Source organism: Phocoena sinus, chromosome 3 (genome assembly GCF_008692025.1).
Source record: "Phocoena sinus isolate mPhoSin1 chromosome 3, mPhoSin1.pri, whole genome shotgun sequence".
Taxonomy (NCBI): Eukaryota; Metazoa; Chordata; class Mammalia; order Artiodactyla; family Phocoenidae; genus Phocoena; species Phocoena sinus.
The window spans coordinates 3,989,646-4,010,063 of NC_045765.1; the positions used below are offsets into that span (position 1 = coordinate 3,989,646).

Sequence of the window (20,418 nt, forward strand, 5' to 3'; positions counted from 1 at the left end):
GGTGGGGGCTGCAGTGTGACCTTCTCAGGCCTCCTCCCACTTGGAATTGTCACCCCCCACTGCCCACCCCCCACCTCCTGCCTCTGGGCGGCTCACCCAGCCCCGCTTTACCCTTATTACTGTCCTACAATTTCCTTTCCTCGCCTGGATTTATCACCTGCGCCCTCCAGTCAGGACTCAGGCCCTCGCCTGAGTCCTTTGTGTCCCCATGTCTCCCCACCTCCTAGAGCTGCGATCGCCCCCAGTAGGTGTCACTGGAGCGAGGGCGCTGGAATGAGTGTGCACTGCGGCTCCAGGGTCTCTGCTCTGGGGCCTCATCCGCGCGGAGTCCCGAGCCGGGCACGTGGTGGCCAGAGGGCGCGGTAGCAGAGCCCCCGGGACACAGCGAGTGCATCCCAGGCCGAGGGGCGCACACAGCCCAGCCTGCCCACACCTGCTCACTCTCTGATCGCGCACGTCCTCTGGGGCTGCTCCCACTTCTCCAGGCCCTGGCCCCGTGCAGAGGCAGGCACCGCCCCCTACCCTGCCGGGTGGTGCCCAGATAGGCCTGGCCCCGGGTCTCCTGGGAGCTCGGTGACACGGACAGGGGGTGCTAGGTGCCCCCAGGCTCTCCCTGCCCCTCACCCAGTCCCAAGCGGCCGAGCCCGGGGGAGGCGCCGCTGACCACCCTCCCGCTCCGTCTCGCAGATCATACCCCCGAAGGAGTGGAAGCCACGGCAGACGTACGACGACATTGACGACGTGGTCATCCCGGCGCCCATCCAGCAGGTGGTGACGGGCCAGTCGGGCCTCTTCACGCAGTATAACATCCAGAAGAAGGCCATGACGGTTGGGGAGTACCGGCGCCTGGCCAATAGCGAAAAGTACGCGGGCCTGGGCGGTGTGGCGGGCGAAACACCAGCTCGGGGTGCGGAGGGCGGGGCGCACGCAGCCCCTACAAAGCCCGCTCTGTGTGCCCTGGGTGGGCCTCAGCACCCCCAGTTCACAGTCCCCCAGTTCTTAGGGGCAAAATCCAGACCCTCACCCGACCCAGGGCCGCGCTGTCCACCTCATGCTGCCCTCAGCGCTGGCTGCGGGGCAGGCCCTTCAGGGCCTGCCTGTGTCCCCTGTCCCCGGAGCGCCTCCCCACCCAGGATGTCTCTGCTCTGACAGCACCTCCCCAGAGAGGGGCTTCCTGGCACGTCTCCCCAAGTGCCTGGTTCGCCATGGCACACTTGGGCATGCGCACACACTCCCGGGAGCTCACGGGCGCGTCGTGGGCACTCCTGGCACGCGGGCACGCTCCCTGGCACAAAGCACCGCTGTTCACTCCCCCTGTTCTGCGTAGCTCCCAGCCCCCCTCAGTCGCTGAAGTCTTCTGTGCGTCCCTGGCAGTCTCTTTGCTCTCAAACAAGCGTCCTCTGAGAGCAGGCGTTGTCTGTCCCCTCATGCGCTGTCCCTGGCCACCACGGTGCCTGTCGGTGTCTGCAGGGTGGTAGGAGGACAAGAACCGTCAAAACCCAGGTCCCTCTTCTGGCTCCTGTGGCCCTGGCGTGTGGTCTGACCTGGGGGCCCCGTGCCCTGATAGCTGGCGAGACGGGACCCCTGGGTACCCTTCCAGGCAGGGCTGCCCCCCGCCCCCGCCACCCATCCACCTCACCGCCTGGCAGTCACCACAGCTCATCCGTGGGCTCCGGGGCCGTGCTCTTGCCGGGAGGGCGGGTATCTGAGCGGAGCGCCCCTCTCTCGGTGTGTCTGGCAGGTGCCCTGAGCCCCACATGCTCGGTTTGTCCCCAGGTACTGCACCCCCCGGCACCAGGACTTTGATGACCTGGAGCGCAAGTACTGGAAGAACCTCACCTTCGTGTCGCCCATCTATGGGGCTGACATCAGTGGCTCCTTGTACGATGACGTAAGTACCGAGGCTCCTAGGCGTCCCGGTGGATGTGGAGGTGTGGAGCGGGCGAGCGGGCTCCACCTTGGACCACAGAGACTGGGGTGACATGGAACGCTCCACGGGGCCTTCTCTTTGGGCTCTGGTTGCAGGCACGTGCCAGCTCACGATGAAAGGAAGAAGCCAGAGGTTTGCAGAATCTTCCCTGCCAGGTCATAGTGCTGCCCCTGCCCTGATCCCATGCTCGGCCGCTGACCTAGCGGCCCGGCCACAACGCAGTTCTAAAAAGATGACATCGAACGTTCCGTCCCTTCTCCCAGGGGCCTCTCTAAATTCTCGGTTGTTTGAGTGCTTTTCTTCTCAAGTTTCTGTCACTCCATCTTCCTGGAAACCTGGGAGCCCAAGTTCTCAGCCATCCAGGCCACCCCTGGGTCCACTCACGTCCAGTCCCTGTGCTGGGCTGGGAGGGCCCTGCTCCTCGGCCTTTGGGCCTCTGCCGCCCGCGGCCTGTCCAAGGGCGAGATGGGCCCTGGTCGAGGCTTGATGCTGAGGTCCCCGAGGGTGCTGGCGTCAAGCAGAGGGAGGTTTGAGTGGGATCGTGTTTTGGGGGGGACAATTTATAAATATTTATGGAACCTCGGATAACCCTGGGATGGATCTACCGGGGTTAATTTCAAAGCTCTGAAGCCTGAATCTCTCCTGGGTGTGTTCTGCACGGGGTACCCTGGGCTAGGATATGGCCCTCTCCACTCCCCGGGGGCCCCCTCTGCCTCCCTACGTGCTCCCCCCGGTCGTTCCTCTGAAGGTCACCTGGGGGGAAGACTCTTGTCCGCTCAGCTCTTCTCCCCTGAGGGCAGCTGCCACCTGTTCTTGGGTAGCGGGGAGGTGGGGGCAGGAATAAAGTCCCCTCCTGAGAAGGGTTGGGACCCTCCTTGGCGCCCAGGGGAGGAGCCTGTTAGAACAGGTGGCTTGTGATTCCCAAAAGGCGTGGGAAACACATGACTGCCGCTCAGGTCCCAGCACGGATCGCTGCCGGTGCTTCGCTTCACCGGCTTTACGGAGCCCAGCTGACCTGGGCCCGGACCTTCCACTAGTGGGTCCGCTTTGTGGTGCATGGTGCCGAGGGTGTTAGTTTGTTACCTGGAAGATGCAGGTCAAGCTCGAAGTGAGCTCACCCACTGCCCCCAGAACCACAGGGAGACAGATGCCCTTGCCCCAGGGGTCCAGACCGAGTTTGTCCCTGTCCTGCTTCCTCCTTCCTGGGCCTCGGTTTCCCCATCATAACATGGGGCCTGGTGGGCGCATGGCAGTCCTTCAGTGGGCGTGTCCCGGACCCTTAGCTCACACTCTTGGCCTTGATCCCAAAGGGTCAGATGACCTGCAAGGCCAGGCCTTCTCCCAGAGAGCACGCAGCCCCTGGGAGCAGGGCTGCACCTGCTCGGAGGACGCGGCCCCAGAGGCCCTGTCGCGCACTCTGCAGCCCAGGTCCCTCACCGTCGACTCCCGCCGGCACCGGCACCCGCGCCCGCGCCCGCGCCTGGGCGCACCCCCTATCTCCCAGCTACGCACCTCTGAATGCCAGGATCGGTCACCTTGTTCCTGGCAGGTTTTGTGGTTACACAGGTGGGTTTTAGCACCGTGGGCCAGCTCGCCCTTGGGCCAGTGCAGAAGTTCCTGGATTGGGTTGACGGGGGCCTGGCGGGGCTGTGGCCCCAGGGCTTTCTGGGGCCTGTTGGGGCCTGTCTGCTGCTCCCCCTGCTTCTCTGCTTTCTTCGAGGGCCTCCAGGCCCAGGGAGAGGGGCCAACCTCCAGGGCCCCCATTTCCCACACCAGGCCACCAAGGCCTGGACCACCCTCCCTGGCAGCCCAGGATCAGTGCTGGGCCTCCAACCCTCTCCGGTTTCATTGTGTTCGCGGCTCCTCCTGGAAGCTGCTTGGGCAGAAGGACCGCGGTGCATGTCCCCGGGGACACGTCTGGTCTCTGAACGCCAGGAGGGCTGTTTCCCCTGGGCCTCTGCAGGCAGGGCCTGGCGTGGTCCCGGGCAGGAAGGCACCTCTGTTCTTTTTTTTAAATTAAATTAAATTAATTTATTTTTGGCTGCGTTGGGTCTTCGTTGCTGCGCACGGGCTTTCTCTAGTTGAGGCGAGCGCGGGCTACTCTTGGTTGTGGTGCGCGGGCTTCTCATTGCGGTGGATTCTCATTGCGGAGCACGGGCTCTAGGTATGCAGGCTTCAGCAGTTGCAGCATGTGGGCTCAGTAGTTGCAGCACACAGGCTCAGTAGTTGTGGCTTGCAGGCTCAGTAGTTGCAGCTTGCGGGCTCTAGAGCACAGGCTCAGTTAGTTGTGGTGCACTGGCTTCGTTGCCCCAAGGCTTGTGGGATCTTCCCAGACCAGGGCTCAAACCTGTGTCCCCTGCATTTTCAGACGGATTCTTAACCCCTGGGCCACCAGGGAAGTCCCGCGCCTCTGTTCTTTATACACCATGTTTAGTCCTTAGAGCAACCGGGCGATTTTCCCGCAACTCCAAGTGGGGACGTCGAGGCTCTGTGGCTGGGAAACTTGCTGAGTCCCACTCTCTGTGTCCAGTCCCAAGCAGGTGTTAGAATCTAGGCTGTCTGACTGGTGGCCCCAGCTGGCTATGCCCTGTGACCTCGGCCAGCTGTCCTCTTGACTTGGCCACAGTGTGGACCTTGGTGCCTGGGGGTTGGTGTTGCCCAGCTCTTCCTGCCAGCCCGATCCCAGCTTGTGGCTCTGCGGCTCGGTTTATGGATCGTGACTTCTTGGAAGGGAATTAGACCCCAGCAGCCTGATGGGATGGAATAACTGAAGTTCATGTGCTCGTGTACAGGTGGGCGTGGAGTCAGACGCCTGACTGTCAAATGACCTGTCCTTTTCCATGTAGAATTTTGGAAGGTTAGTGCTAGTTGGATTGGTTTTATTTATTTGTTGATTATCAGACTTACTGGGTTTTTTTTTTTTTTTTTTTTTTTTTTCTGGGTTTTTTTTAAGCATTATTGAGATATAATTCACATACCACACAATTTGCCCGTTTAAAGCGTGTAATTCAGTGTTGTTTTGTATATTCACGGAGTTGTGCAGCCATCACCACAGTCAATTTTAGAACATTCTTACCGTCCCCAGAAGAAGCCCCACCCTCATTAGCAGTCACTCCCATCCCCCTCCTCAGTCCCCGACAATGACGAACCCACTGTCTGTCTCTGTGGTTTTGCCTGTTCTGGACGTTTCATATGAATGGAAGCACACACTGTGTGTCCTTCTGTGTCTGGCTTTCTCACTGAGCATCGTGTTCTCAGGGTCCACCCACGTTGTAGTGAGTATCAGTGCTTCTCTCCTTTTCATGGCCAGATAATACGCCACTGTATGGATGGAGCGTATATTCTTTATCCATTCACCAGTTGATGGACATTTGGATTGTTTCCACTTTTTAGCTATTAGGAATAATGTTGCTCTGAATATTCACGTACAAGTCTGTGTGTGGACATGTGTTTTCATTTCTCTTGGACAGCTACCCAGGGGCGAATTGCAGGTCACATGGTAACTCCATGTTTAACTTTTTGAGGACCTGCCAGACTTTTCTCCAAAGCAGCTGCCCCATTTTCCATTTCCACCAGGCAAGCATGAGGGTTCTGATTTTTCCATATCCTCACCCACACTTGTTATATTCTGTATTTTTTATTTTAGCCATCCTGGTGGGTGTGAAGTAGTATCTCATTGTAGCTTTGATTTGCATTTCCTGGTGGTAATGATGTCCAGGGTCTTTTCATGTGCTGATTGACCATTTGTATATCTTCTTTGGAGAAATGTCTATTCAGATCTTTTGCCCACATTTAATTGGGTTATTTGTCTTCTCATTACCGAGTTGTAAGAATTCTTCATGCATTCAGGATACAAGTCTCTCACTCGATAAATGATTAGTGAGTATTTTCTCCCGTTCTGTGGGTTGTCGTTTTACCTTCTTGGTTGTGTTCTTTGAAGTGCGGCAGTTTTTATTTTAGTAAAGTCCAATTATTCTGTTATTTTTTCTTTTATTTCTTGTGCTTTGGGTGTCTTATTTAAGAATCCTTTGCCAATTCCAAGGTCGTGAAGATTTGCCCCTATGTTTTCTTCGAAGAATTTTATAATTTTGGCTCTTACATTTAGGTCTATGATCCATTTTGAGTTAGTTTTTTTATATGGTATAAAGAGGGAGTCCAAATTCATTCTTTTTCATGTGGACAACCAGTCGTTCCAACACTATTTATTGAAAAGACTGTTCTTTCCCCCACTGTGTAGTCTTGGTGCTAGGTGGGATCCTGAATAATAATAGTAATAATAATAATTGTTGTTAGTTTTAAATAGGTATCTTTTTTAGGGCAGTTTCAGATTCACGGCGCAATCGAGAGGAGGGTACAGAGAGTCCCCATACGTGCTTTGCTCCCCTACGCCCTCAGCCTCGCTCTCTGTCAGCGTCCCCACCAGAGCTGTGCGTTTGCTACGTTGATGCCTTGTCCGTGCGTTTGTTACATTGAGTCCCTTGTCTGGGACTCTGATCCCAGGGTCCGTAGTTGACATTCAGGTTCACTCTTGGTGTCATACCTTCTATGGCTTTGGACAAGTGTATAATGGCAAGTATCCGCCATTATGGTGTCATACAGAATAGTGTCACTGCCCTAAAAAGCCTCTGTGCTCCAGCTGTTCATCACTCCACTTCCCCCAGGCGCTGGCAGCCACTGATCTTTTTACTGTCTCCATAGTTTTGCCTTTTTCCAGAATGTCTTATAATTGGAATCATGCAGTATATAATCTTTTCAGATTGGCTTTTTCCGCTTAGTCATATGTAACATCGTATGGAAAAACCCGAACGAACTTTTTGGCCAACCCAATATTTACGGGTCCTCCGTGTCTTGTCATGGCTTGACAGCTCATGTCTTTTTAGATCTGAATAACATTCCATTGTCTGGATATATCGTGGTTTATTCACCTACTGAAGGACATCTTGGTTGCTTCCAAGATTGGGCAATTACAAATAAGGCTGCTGTAAACAGCCGTTGCAGATTTTTGTGTGGACATGAGTTTTCGTTCGACTCCTTTGGGTTAATACCAAGGAGCGTAATTGCTGCAGCGTGTGGTAAGAGTATGTTTAGTTTTGTAACCTGCCTTCCGGAGTGGCTGGAGCATTTTGCATTCCCACCAACAGTGAATGAGGGCACCTGTTGCTCCACATCCTCGCCAGCATTTGGTATCGTCAGTGTTCTGGATTTTGGCCATTCTTATCTGCGTGTGGTGGTACCTCACTGTGGTTTCGATGTGCATTTCCCTGATGATGTGGAACATCTTTTCATGTGCTGATTTGTCATCAGTGTATCTTCTTGGGTGAAGTGTCTGTTCAGGTCTTTGGCCCAGTGCTTATGTGGGTTGTTTGCTTTCTCATTGTTGAGTTTTAAGAGTTCTTTGTATATTTTGGACAACAGTTGTTTATGTTTTACAAAGATTTTCTCCAAGTCTGTGGCTTATATTCTCATTCTCTTGAGGACCCCAAATTTTGTTTTTAAATAAAAATTCAAAAATTGGAGGCTTGTCCCTTGAGAACCTCTGGGTTTGCTCTCACGTGCTGCCGACGGTTGTAGTCACGGCCCCGCGAAGGGCTCCGAGGCCCAGTGCAGGCTCAGCGGGGCCGAGGCAAAGCTCAGTGAGTGAGCCTGCCCTGGGTTCTGGAAGAGGATTTGGGGCTTTGGCGCCATGTGTTTGCCGTGCCTGACCTAGTACAACAGTCTCCTTGTACTGAGGGGAAACTGAGGCCCAGAGCAGAGAGTGACTTGGCCCATGATGAATTATCGCCCAGCTTAGTCTAGACCCCGGGTCCCCTGTCTGGATGGGGGCGGGTGGCCAATGGACAGGGCTTTGGGGAGGCGACTGGTTGCTGGTGCCCCCAGTCCTGGGCATCTTCCACTTGAGGCGACCCTGGGCTTCTCATGCTCGTGGTGGGGGTCTGATCGTGGCCCTCCTCCGTGTCCTGGGCTCTGGCCACAGCTCACCTTGCAAAGACCGACCTGCCACGTCGGGCCTAAAACGTGGACGCGGTGGGTGGCACTGGGTGGATCTGGGGCGTGAAGGAACGCTGCCGTGCACTCAGCATCTCAGCAGCCCCGAGGCTTCCCCAGGGACTGGAAGTCAATGAAAGCATGTTTTACGAGCTCTTAGGACAAGACGGGGTTTGTTAGCTCGTGGCGTTAGGAATAGATGAGCCTGGTGAGTGGGGATCCCTCGCTCGTTTGCTTGGCTCTGAGTGCCGCCCCTGTCTCCGCTGTGGGAAGGTGCGGGAAGGTGTCTGGCACGTTGCTGGGAGCCCCGCTCGGCATGTTCTTCCTCCTCTGTGTCACTGATTTCAAGGCACGTGAATTATTCACCACCAACCGTGGCCGCAGCGAGGCCTTCCCCGCCCATGATTCACACACAGCTCAACATGGGATCCAGGGGAAGCGTTGCCTGGCCGCCTGGCCCGGGGCAGGGGGCCTGTGCCTGTGGGGTGTGCGCAGCCCAGGGTGGGTTTTGGACCCCTGGGGTGGGCGAGGCTCGGAAGCAGGCAGGTGTGGGGCAGAATGCTGTTTGGGCCCTGGGCAGGGGGTCACACCGCGGCCCGGGCTCCGAGGGAATGACGCAGGTGTCTCACTGCCGGCGTCTGGGGGCGAGTGACGGTGGGGGAGGCTGGGGGCCGGGGTGGCCGGCAGGCTGACCGTGTGCTCGCCGCCATGCAGGACGTGGCCCAGTGGAATATCGGGAACCTGCGGACCATCCTGGACATGGTGGAGCGTGAGTGCGGCACCATCATCGAGGGCGTCAACACCCCCTACCTGTACTTCGGCATGTGGAAGACCACCTTCGCCTGGCACACGGAGGACATGGACCTGTACAGCATCAACTACCTGCACTTCGGGGAGCCCAAGTCCTGGTGAGGGGCGGCCGCAGCCCCGCCGGCCGCTGCTGAGGGAGGCGGGGCTGCCCAGTGGGCGAGGGTGGGGGCTGTCGTGGCTCCTGGGGCTGCACCTGGGACTGTCGGGCAGGGCAGGCAGAGGTCGGGGTTGGGGGCTCCGCCGGCCCAGCCCCCGCTAGATGAGGGCACGCACGCCCCCCAGAAACGCGCTTACAGATCCCCGGAGCCTGTGGTTTGCGCTCAGAGCACCTTACACTGAACATGGCTGCTGCCAGGCTTCCGGTAACGCCTCTCAGCCTCCCCTCGCCTCCCTCTTGGCCTCCAGATTGGGGGGTGGTGTTAGCCGTTTGCAGGGTGTGGGCGGGCATGCTGGGCCCTGCAGGGCACTCTGTGAGCAACGGGCCCCCCAGGCTGGGGCAGATTGCCAAGACGGTCGTGTTCTGGAATCTCCCAGCTGAGCACTCCCCTGACACGCAGCTTCTGCCAGGGGGCCGGCAGGAGGCCGTCTTTGTTCGCTGTGTTTCTAGAAGAGACTTCTGAGCTGGGGGCTTCGCATCGCCCTGCCTCTCCCCAGCTGTTAGAAGGTTCTGTTGTCACAATAATCATCGCGGCTCAGGGGAGCAGAGAGGTGCTCAGGAGCTCAGCCAGTGAACCCTCACCTTTGTATTGGGGGGCCACCCAGCAGGGACCCAGGCGGACCCTGGCCAAGGCGCCCCTGCCTTGTCCCAACAGAGAGCTGAGCCCCACATGGCTGAGCCTGTGCCTGCTGGCCCTGGGGAGGGCCCCCTACCCCCTTAAGTCAACAGGGACATTCTGGGGCCCTTTGCTGAGGGGCGGGAGCAGGCCCTCTGAGCAGCGGACCCGGGTGGGAAGCCAGGTCTCCCTGTCGGCCGTCGGCTGTGTGACCACCCTCTCCTCGCCTCTGCCATGGACCGAGTGAAGCCCCTGCCCCGCTGTCTGGCAGCGGTTCCCACTCAGATAGGCAGGGAAGGCTGGGGACACGTGTGAGTTTCCCCGGGCTGCTGTAACAAAGGACTGCAGGTCTGGCGGCTTTAACTCAGCTCACATTGGTTCTCTGACAGTCCTGGAGCCAGGAGGCTGACTGCCTCACGGGGCTAAATCCGGGCGTGGGCAGGGCTGGTCCTTCCGGAGGCTCAAGGGCAGCATCGGTTCCAGCTTCTAGAGGCGCCGCCTCCCTGGCTCGCGGCCCCTCCTGCATCCTCACGGCCAGCAGCGCAGCATCTCCCGTCTCTCTCTGCCTCTGACCCTCCCGCCTCCTCTTATGAGGGACCCTGTGATGACACCGGGCTCCCTGGGGAATCCAGGGTCATCCCTGTCTCAGGGACCTTAACTTAATCTCTCCTGCAAAGTCCCCTTTGCCACGTGAGGTGATATGTCCACAGGTCTCGGGATTAGGCCATGGCCATCTTTGGGGCCGTTATTCTGCTGGCCACAGGCCCCCTGGCCTTCGCGTGGTGCTACTTTGTGTGTTTGCTGGGATCCTGTTACAATTCCACGGGCTTCCTGTTTTCAATCCACTCCTCCCCTTTTGTGGCCTTCTGTGGCTTTACGTGAGCCCTTGATCATTGGAACCTCTGGGTGGGGAAGTATTTGCCTTTGGGGAAAGATTTGGAGAGAGATTGGTATATTTGGTGATGGTGGTTGAACAAAGGCCTGAGCCTCACGCCTGCAGTGTGGTCCTGCGCACGAGTGAAGGGGTTTCCTGGTCAGGGTGCCGTCCCCGAGCCGCCCAGGAGGCCCCAGTGACTGCGTGGCCGCCCCGTCCCCCACGACTTCCCATGGCAAGGCTAGGCCGGGACTGCATGGAGGCCCCAGTCCAGGCCTGGCGGGAGGGGCCCTGGCTCTGCGCCAGGCCCACACCTGTGGGGCGCTTCCCTGGGGGCTCTGCCCACCGCTTCGCACAGCAGCGTCCTCCCCGTGGGCCTGGCGGGCTGAGTGCAGGTGAGTGGCCTTCGGGCTCCCCATGCAGATAGATCCACAGGCTGGGGCTGCATGCATGCATGTGAGGCTGTGTGTGTGTGAGAGTGTCTGAGGGGGTATGTGCGTGTGTTTGTGTGTGTATTTGTGTTTGTGAGTGTATGTATGTATAAAAATGAGTGTGTCAGTGTGTATGAGTGTGTGTGTATATACATGGGTGTGTGTGTCTGATTATGCATATGAGTGTATGTATGTGTGTGTTGTATAAGTGTGTGTATATGTATCTCAGGTACCTATGGGTGTGTATGTGAGTGTGTTTGTTAGGTATCTGTGTGTGTTGTGTGTGTGATGTATCTGTTTGTGTGTTGTGTGTGTGATGTATCTGTGTGTGTTTGTCAGGTATCTATATGTCTGTATTGTGTATATAAGTCTGTGTATATGTGTGGATCAGGTACCAATGTGCGACGAGTGTCAGATATCTGTGTGTGTGTGTATTTGTCAGGTACGTGTGTGTGTGCGCGCGCGCGTGCGCACGCGCGCGCACTGCTGGGCCCAGCTCGCTGGCCTGGGCCGTGTCTCATGGGGTGGGGTGGTGGCGGGAGGGACGTCTGCCCGGGTCTCTGAGTGGCCTTGTCCCAGTCATGCCCCAGCGCGACTCCCCAGAGGGCCGCTAGATGGCGCTCCCGCCCTTCCCTCTGGCTTGGCTCTGTGCGCTGCTGGAAATTTCCCAAATTCTTTCATCCTTTTCGTAGACTCCTCTGAGCGGCAGTGGCAGTGATATTCTGAAGGCCCCCTGGAAGCAGCAGCAGGGGGAGACGGAGCCGCTGCCCTTGGGCGGTGGGAGCTCTTAGCCCTGGGTTTGGTCAGGGCCTCCCAGCCAGACGGGTCCAAAGGGGAGAAAACCCACCTTTTCCTTAAAAAAAAAGAAAGAAGAAAGAAAAAGTAAGCAAGCAGCCACTGCTGGGTCCCCGCACTTGCTGGGCAAGGAAGGTTGAGCTTTCAGATGCAGGCCTGCCTGGGGATGGGGAGGTCTCAGGAGACTGGGGCCCTAGTGTGTTCTCTGGGGACATGTGGTCTGGGGGGGCAGGGAGGAGTGAGCGGCTGGGATCGAGGGCGGATGGAAGACAGTGGGACTGGGTTTGAGGAATGTCCCCCAGAGAGAGGGTGCTGGGAACATGAGGGCCAGCGGCCCCTGGGTGACAGGGCCGGTGCCTTGCTCCCCTTGCTTGCCTGTCCCCTAGGACAGCCCGCAGCACCCCTGCCCCCTGAGCTGCACCCCTGGTTTGCTCAGGTGGCCCCTGCTGTCAGGAGACCAGGGTTCTGGGAGCACAGCGACCCCGTAGTCCCTGGGAGCCCCCGTGCACAGAGGTTTACGTCGTGTGGAGGCCGCACTCCCTCTTGGGTCAACGTGGACCTCTGCAGGCGTGGGGTGCGGGGGCTGGTGAGGTGTCCTCTGTCCCTGGGCTGGGGGTGCAGGGAGCCACTCAGGATGCCCGGGAAGGTGGTGCCCCTGCTCCCTGCCTTCCCCTGGACCCTGTGGGGCGGGGTTCTCCGGCAGATCCGTTCCCACGTCTGCCTCCCGAATCACACCGTGCTCTTGCGTCCGCAGTAGCTTGATCGCAACCGTTTCGGAGTATTTCAGTAGCACTTTTTTTTTTTTGAAAGTGTCGACTTACTCAGGTTTACGGCGTCTTCTGGAGCCTTTCTGGGTCTGTTGCTAGTTTGGTGGTGTGATTTGTGTGTCAGAATGACGCGCACAGCCCGGTGTCGATAACAGCATGGCATTTGCTCCGAAAGGCCGGCATTGTGCGGCGCTCTCTGGCAACCAGGCTAAGAATACCCGCAGCACGTGGGAGCTTCAGATCGCTTTGGAGACGGGGATTTAAGATAGACCCAGCCTTGCAGCGGCCCGGACGGTTGGTCATCGGGGCCAGGAGGTCGTGGGCCTGGGGAGGCAGGCAGAGCAGCTCCGCCTGGTTCAGAGTGCCTCCTCCCGCAGGGCCGAGGACCCCCTGGAGCCCGTGGGTGGCGCTGGGTCAGCTGTCCCGGGGCTGCTCCGTCTGCCGGGCCTCCCTCGATACCCACCCCTGGTACGGCCCTTTCGGGTCCCTGTGGGTAGCATGTCACCAGGAACTGTATCCATAGATGAGCGCGTGACACACCCACCTGGGGTCGTTTCACGCTGTTGCCCAGATGCAGGGCTCCGTATCCACACGCAGCAGCTGCCGTGTGCCCACATGCGGGTGGGTGGAGGACGTGCCACCAGAGGGCCCCAGGACAGGACAGACAGTGTTCCCCGCATGGCCGTCAGGCAGGTCCCGCAGTTAGTTTTCTCTCTGCTTCCCCAGCCCCTCCCGCCCTCTGGCTTCTGTTGGCCTGGGTGTCAGGTGCTCCGAGGCGGGGGCAGGGGAGAGGGTCTCTCGGATTGTGCTCCCACAAAGGGCACGGAGCCCCCCCGGCTCGTGGATGGTCCTAGGGTGTGATGGGTGGATCCCTGAGGGCAGTCGGTGGAAGGGCTGCTGGTGAGGGGGCCGGGGAGCCTTTCCCAGAGCTTCGCTCCCTCCCTGACCTTTAAGAAGCCTGAGTGCTGCACCAGGGTGCGTTGAGAATTTCTCCTTTTGATTCCATTGCACCTACGGTTTTTCTTCGGCATTTTCACTCAGGGGTTTTCACAGGAGAGGGAACGGGCAGCCTTTCTTTTGCTGCCGGGAAACTTGACACCCAGCAGGCAGTCATCTCAGCCTGCACTTGGTACTCCGGAGGTGTGCCTGCGCGTGTGTGTGCGTGCGTGGGCGTGGGTGTGTGTGTGTGTGCACACGTGCACGTTTGAGGGCATGTGCTCCCTGCCGTGGGGCACAGGAGGGGCGTGAGCTGTTGTGCAGATGTGGTGCAGCCCCTGCAGCCTCTGCTGCAGCTTGGGAGAGAGGCTGGGTGTGCTGGGCTCAGGATTCAGGGGTCTGTTGCTCCTTTGGGGGTGGGGTGGGCCTGCTGGGCTGCTCCCTTCCCCCTGATGGGTGCCCTCCCGGCCCCTCGGGACCTCCCTGCAGGCCCACCCCGGGCGGCTTCAGCCCACTGCCCAGACGTGCTCCCTGCGGGCGTTGATTAATCACCCCAGTGAGCCCCAGGGGACAGGCGCCTCCCGCCCTCCTCCCGGCCGTAGACTCCCTGGCTCTGGCTACAGGTGGCACTGCTGGACCACAATGCCGGGCGGCCACCAGGGCCTCTGCTTTGTCCCCGGTGGCAGAATTGGGAATTCTGGTGACTGATGGAGCGGAGCAAAGCGACCGCAGGCAGCAGCTCCGAAGGCCCGTGGTGGAGAGCGCTGGTGACTCCCAGAGGAGGTCCCTGGGTGACCTCGTGGCTTCTGAGAGCCTGGCACAGCGGGGAGCAGGGGCCATTCCCTGACTCAGGCACGGCCCCGCCTTGCTCCATGGCGGCGGGAGGGCTGGCTGGGCACCGTCTGGAGTGGAGATTGGTAGGAGTGTGACGGCTGCACAGATTGGCTTTGGTAACTTAGCTTCCCAGCACTGCGCCCCGTCCCCATACAGGATGCCAGCGTGAGATAGAGGCGCTGCCTCCTTTCCTCCTCGGTCTGGGGAGAGAGGCGCCGCAGCTCAGCCAAGCGGCTTCGCTCAGCAGCTCCACGTGGCCGCAGCACCTGGGGGGCCGGGGGAAGAGACCCGTCGGGATGACGCAGGGAGGCTCAGTGTGTACCTCGTGAACACACGGGGGAAACCAGCAGACTCCTCCTTCCTCTGCCCTGCCTCCTGGGCCATGGTGACCAGAAATCCAGCATCAAAAAGAATGTTTCTGGGCAGAGAGCTCTTCCTGAGAGCAAGACTGCCAGAGAGTAGAGAGGTGTTAGGACCCCTGTTTATTAAAAGTCAACAGATAAGGTGGCAGGGTCGTGCTGTCGAAGGCCCCGAGCTTTCTTGAATCTGTTGGCGGAGATACCAGACCCAGCATCCCTGGCGGAGTCTGTCCTCAGTCCACGCAGCCTTGCCTGAAGCTGCTCGTCGGAGGTTTTATGATGGGGGTGGTCGCGTCTCTGCAGAAGGATCCTCCTTCTGAGAGAAGATGGCTGTTGTCCTAAACAGCGCGACCAGCTGCGGCCCGTCTTCCCGGCTCATGGGGCCTTGGTCCGAGCTTGCTGTGCACTCACTGTTGGATGCAAAGGGCTGTGGGCAGCAAGGGGCACCTTCTCCGTCACCTCTTTTGACGGTGGCTCTGGCCACAGCAGCAGGCCTGCTTGTCGTTTATTCCCTGTGTGCCTGACCCGTGTGCCCACCGCCTCCTTCCAGGGTGCGCGGTGACCTTGGCGTTAGGGTGACCAGCGCAACTTTCCTAGCTTCAGAGCCGGAAGTCTCGCATCCTGGAAACCCTCTCAGACCCGGGGGGCCCTCGGTGCTTGGTCACCCTGGAGTGTGCACGTGTGTGTGTGGCAGCACACATGCATGCATCTAGTCAGGAAAGGACAGTGTGTCTCCTCACTCAGGCAGTTCGTGAGTCTGGCCTCCAGGGTCCCGTCCGCCACCCCCGGGGACCATGCCCTGAAGACTGGAGACCTGGCGTTCTGCGAGGTGACCGAGAGCCCCTGCTGGGAGCTGTCACTTCCAGCTGGGCTTTGCAGCCGCGCACACACCCTGGAGCTCAGCAGCACGGGGACGCTGGCGCAGCGTTGGGAGAGGTGGTTTAGCACGTGCCCAGGAGGGCCTGAGCACCCGGGGGCTTATGGGAAGCACAGCCGTGTTACTACCCCCCCACCCCGGGACCCCTCCCCGCCCTCCTCATAGAGCCCTTGGTCCGCCCTTGTCGGGACCACACTGTCGTCCCCGATGCCCACAGCCCAGCCTTTCTGCTTGTCAGGATTGTGCCGGAAATCTGAAACTGGAAGCTGGCTGTGGCATTTGAAAATTAACTCCTGATGCTGGAGTCTCAAATTGGGGCATTGTGTCATCAGGCTATGAGGATAGGATTGCATCATTAATTAACCTGGCGGGTGCGACAACAGGCAACTTCAGAGGATTTTTGTGCAGCGTGACACAGCATGGATTGAATCACAGATCAGCCCAAACATCTGACTGCTTCTTGCCAGCCTCGCCCACACTAAACTCAGTAGCCTGGTGCTGCCCCAGCAAAGCCAGACAGTTGCGTCAGGTGACAACCTGTGCTGCGTGCAGCTCGGGGCAGATCGTGGACCTGGGAGTCCCGGTGCTCCCCCAAGGGCTCCACTCACCAGGCAGCAGGGTCCGTTCCCGCAGGCTGCCTCCTTGAATCTCGCAGTGCTGGTGGGGACAGGCACAGTTGGTGTTTGTTCAGGGAACGCAAAGTGATTTTAACATCCCGCTCGGCAGAGGAAGGTCAGCCTTCTGCGACGGAAAATCTCACCATATGCTCTCCTCCAGAGCCGATGAGGCTGAGTGGGGGGCTCTGCTGATATTCCCCATGCTCTGACGCCTTGCCGTGAGCCTGGGCAGCCGGGCAGCGGTGCAGCGGATGGATTTGGAAATTGGCTTCTTGGTGAGCAGGGGTGGGAGGGTTCATGACGGAGGGTGCCCGGTGCGAACGGTCCACTGTTTCCTTGTTCCTTCTGTGTTTGTCACAGGCTGGTCTGTTTATCCACTGTTTTGGTGGTGTACTCCCTCTCTCTCCTTTTGAAAGAGTTTATTTTTCAGAACTGTTTTAGATTTTACAGCAAAACTGAGAAGACAGTACAGAGAGTTCCCATGCACCCCACACCCAGCCTCCTTATTAGTTTACATGAGGCTGGGACATTTGTTGCAGTTAATGAACCTTATGGGTACATTCTTGTTGACTAGGGTCCTGCTTCGTTCAGTTTGCCTTGTTTGTCCCTGGTGTCGCCTTCTGTCCCAGGACCCCATCCAGGTTCCCTGTGACATTCAGGTATCCCATCTCCTCAGGCTCCTCTGGGCTGTGATGGTTCCTCAGACTTTCCTTGTTCTTTCTAATTTTTTAAAATTTATTTTATTGAAGTATGGTTGATTTACAATGTTGTGTTAATTTCTGCTGTACAGCAAAGTGATTCGGTTATACATATATATTTTCTTTTTCATATTCTTTTCCATTATGGTGTATCACAGGGTATTGAATATAGTTCCTTGTGCTATACAGTAAGACCTTGTTGTTTATCCATTCTATATGTAATAGTTTGCATCTGCTAACCCCAAACTCCCAATCTTTCCCTCCCCGCCCCCCCCCCCCCGGCAGCCACCAGTCTGTTCTCTATGTCTGTGAGTCTGTTTTTGTTTCACAGATAAGTTCATTTGTGTCGTATTTTAGATTCCACATACAAGTGATAGCGTATGGTATGTCTTTCTCTTTCTGACTTACTTAACTTGGTATGATAATGTCTAGTTGCGTCTATGTTGCTGAAAATGACATTATTTCATTCTTTTGCATGGCTGAGTAATATTCCAATGTGTATATGTACCACATCTTCTTTATCCACTCATCTGTTGATAGGTATTCAGATTGTTTCCATGTCCTGGCTATTGTGAATAGTGCTGTTATGAACATAGGGGTGCATGTATCTTTTTGAATTAGAGTTTTCTCTGGATATACGCCCAGGAGTGGGATTGCAGGATCATATGGTAGCTCTACTTTTAGTTTTTTGAGGAACCTCCATACTGTTTTCCATAGTGACTACACCAGTTTACATTCCCACCAGCTGTGTAGGAGGGTTCCCAGACTTTCCTTGTTCTCAATGCCCTTGATGGGTTTGAGGAGGACTGTGGTCAGAGATTTTGTAGAATCTTCCTCAGTGGGAACTTGTCTGGTGTTTTTCTCCCACCGCTGGGGCTCTGGGTGCTGGGAGGAGGACCACGCATGAGGGGCCATCTCGTCCATTGTCTCGGGGTGCCTGCCGTCAACATGACTCATCACTGCTGGTGTCGACCTCGGTCCCCTGGCTGAGGTCGTGCTGCTCAGGTGTCTCTACTGGAAAGTCACACACACCTCCCCTCTTTCTGTACTGTCCTCTTTGGAGTGTACTCTTTCTTTCTTTCTTTTTTTTAATACTTCAAATTTCGGAAAAGGGAAGAGAATAATTAACAGAACAGTGCCCAGTACCCAAATTGGGCAGATGTGGACGATCTGGCGTCCTCCTGTCAGATAGTTTTGATCTCTTTGCTCCTCCCTCCAGCTGGGCAGTCTTAGTTCTCTGCTGCTGCATAGCTGATCCCATAGATAGACGGCTTGAGGTGACCGGCTCTCAGCGCCCAGGCATGGGCCTGCCGGGGCCTCGGTTTAGGGCCTCAGAGGCAGAGTCGAGTGTCGGCGGGCCGGACCCGTACTCGGAGCTCTGGGGAAGGTCCATTTGGTACCGAGGGTCCCCTCACACTGGGCCCCTTTGACTTAGGGACCGATGCCTTTCCAGGGCTCACCAGATTAGGTCAGGCCCACCCAGAGTAACCTCCCAGTTATAGGATCTGCTGATTTGGGGCCTCAATTATAACAGCCAGATCCCTTCCCAGCAGCACCGAGAGGGATGTTGGAATGACTGAGAGCAGGGATGTGAGCCTCAGGGGCACCTGAGGACTATGTCTGTCATGGTGTGTTCCCTTTTCGGTAAATGTTTTTATCCTAAGACGTTACGTGGTACAGAAAAATACGTGAAATATTGTACTTGGCTGAAAGATGGATACATACATACAGTTTATCGAATGACTCCCCAGTCAACGCTGCTGGGAAATGAACCCCCTCGTTCTCTGTCCTGGCCCCCCTTCCTTTGCGGCCCCATTCCCCCCACCCCACAGAGCTGCTTCTGATGGCCCGCGTGTCACTGCTTCTCTGGGCCGTTGTCTTTGTGTGTCTGTGTCCCTGGGAGACACGGCTGAGTGCTGGCTGGGTTTGAACCCCACGCACACGGACTGGTTTGTCTCGCGTTTCTGCTCTGTCTGCGAGGAGGATTCGTCCCTGCCGTGCGTGGTGATAGTTTATCCGTTTTTCACGCTGCAGTGTTTTCTGCTGTGTGACCACGCCTCCACCTGTTTACGTGTTCCACTGCTGGTGGACATTTGGGCCGTTTCCACTTTGGGGCAAACGTCGTGTCATCTTTTACCTGCTGCTCGTGTAAGAATCTGTCACTGTCCGTGACAGTGTGACAGTGTGAGAAGACGTGGTAGCAGTGGCCACGTTCCGATGCTGCTTGTGTGCCAGGCTATGCTTGGAGTGACTCCTGGTCTCGCCCACTGCCCCACGCCGTCCTCCTTCACACGTGGGACCAGACTGGCGAGACCGTGGTTTGAGACCGCAGAGCTGGGGAGTGGTAGGGCTGGGCCCAGGCTACGGGTGCGAGCCCGCATTCCTGACCACTGCTTCGCCCTGCCCCTCGGAGTGTCCTCCTGCAAATCAAAAGGGGCGGCGGGTTCTGGGAGTGCGTGCCTGGGCAGGCGCTCCCCCGTGGGGACAGGGGGCGTCCCAGTTGGCAAAGGTGGCCTGAGCTTGCAGGTGTAGGAGAGGGTGGACCCTTTTCTTAGAGTCCCCAAAACATCATTGAACGAAGCCCTGCCGAGCCGAAATCAAAGACGGCAGGTTCTTGTGGGAGATGGAGGAGATGCTGCAGAAACCCAGGGACCCAGGCCACCAGAGGCTCTGCCACCTTCAGTGCACGGCTTCCGAGGTCACCGTGGGCGTAGGCGTCTAGTTGGGGCAGGGGGAGACCGAGTTCCTGAAACTTTGATGGGCGGGCCAGGGAGGCAGGCCCGTGGCTTCTGCCCACATCTCGTTGGCCAGCGCCAGGTCACGTGGCCACACCTTCCAGCACGGGAGCCTGGGAAACGTAGTCTGACTGCGTGTACGGGGGTAGGGGGCTGGAAGGGGGTAGGGGGCTGGAAGGGGGCAGGTGAGCCGTAGCTTTGCTACCGTGGTTGTGCTGGACGAAGGTGGCTTCAAGGTTGTAGAAGGAGATGGGTCAGCTCAAACCCTGGCCACGTGCCCGCTCTGGACCCAGCGTGACCCACTCCAGGGCAGACACCGTGTGTCAGGGCAGGAGCTTATGGTGTGCCCCCCCACCCCACCCCGAGTGGGCATGGAGGGCCAGGTGGGTGGCACGCGGCAGCGGGACCCCCGAGATGGAGGCAGGGAAGGCGCTAGGCTGAGACCTGTGGGAGGAGAGGCAGCAGGGCAGCCCGTGGAGGGGCTCCGCTGGAGCGCAGGTGGCCAGGCCAGGAGCAGGGAGACGCATGTTACTCTATCGTTCCAGGGGAATGTTAGCCGCGGGAGGGAAGGTCCAGGGCATGGGTGTGGGAGCCCTGGGCAGGCAGGTCGGGGTAGCCCTCGCTGCCTGGGCAGGCCGGCCTGCCTCTGTGGGCGCAGTCGTCTCCTGTGTGTGTGTTACTCGTGGCCGCAGGCGTGGCTGGCCTGTCACACAGCCTGCTGGCTTGGTCTGGCAGGAGCAGATGGCCCTTCATTTTGGAGTCTTCTGTTCAAAGTGGGCGCTTTGGGGTTGGAACGATATAGCACTCTGCTGGCTCAGGCCGCTTGTGAGACTGCAGGACTTTTGCTTTAGGGCAGCAGGAGCCAAACCAGCCCACCCGGCGTTCCTGGCTCCAGTCTGGAGCACCAGGCCATTCGCCAGAATCCTTCTCCATCCCACCACTCTAAGAAACCGTCAGTTCTTCTGAGAGAAGTGGCTTCGCCGGGCATTGTTCCCAT

General features: G+C 57.9%; 1 protein-coding gene across 7 annotated transcripts in view; it reads left to right on the forward strand.

The window, feature by feature from the left end:
• Positions 1–20,418, forward strand: part of KDM4B (lysine demethylase 4B) — a 135,519-nt gene that overhangs the window by 45,992 nt on the left and 69,109 nt on the right. For all 7 annotated transcript variants that reach the window (XM_032625761.1, XM_032625762.1, XM_032625763.1 and 4 more), the window contains 3 exons: positions 688–863; positions 1,777–1,891; positions 8,630–8,823. In XM_032625761.1, the coding sequence (XP_032481652.1) occupies positions 688–863; positions 1,777–1,891; positions 8,630–8,823 (485 nt within the window). The remainder of the gene's footprint in view (positions 1–687; positions 864–1,776; positions 1,892–8,629; positions 8,824–20,418) is intronic.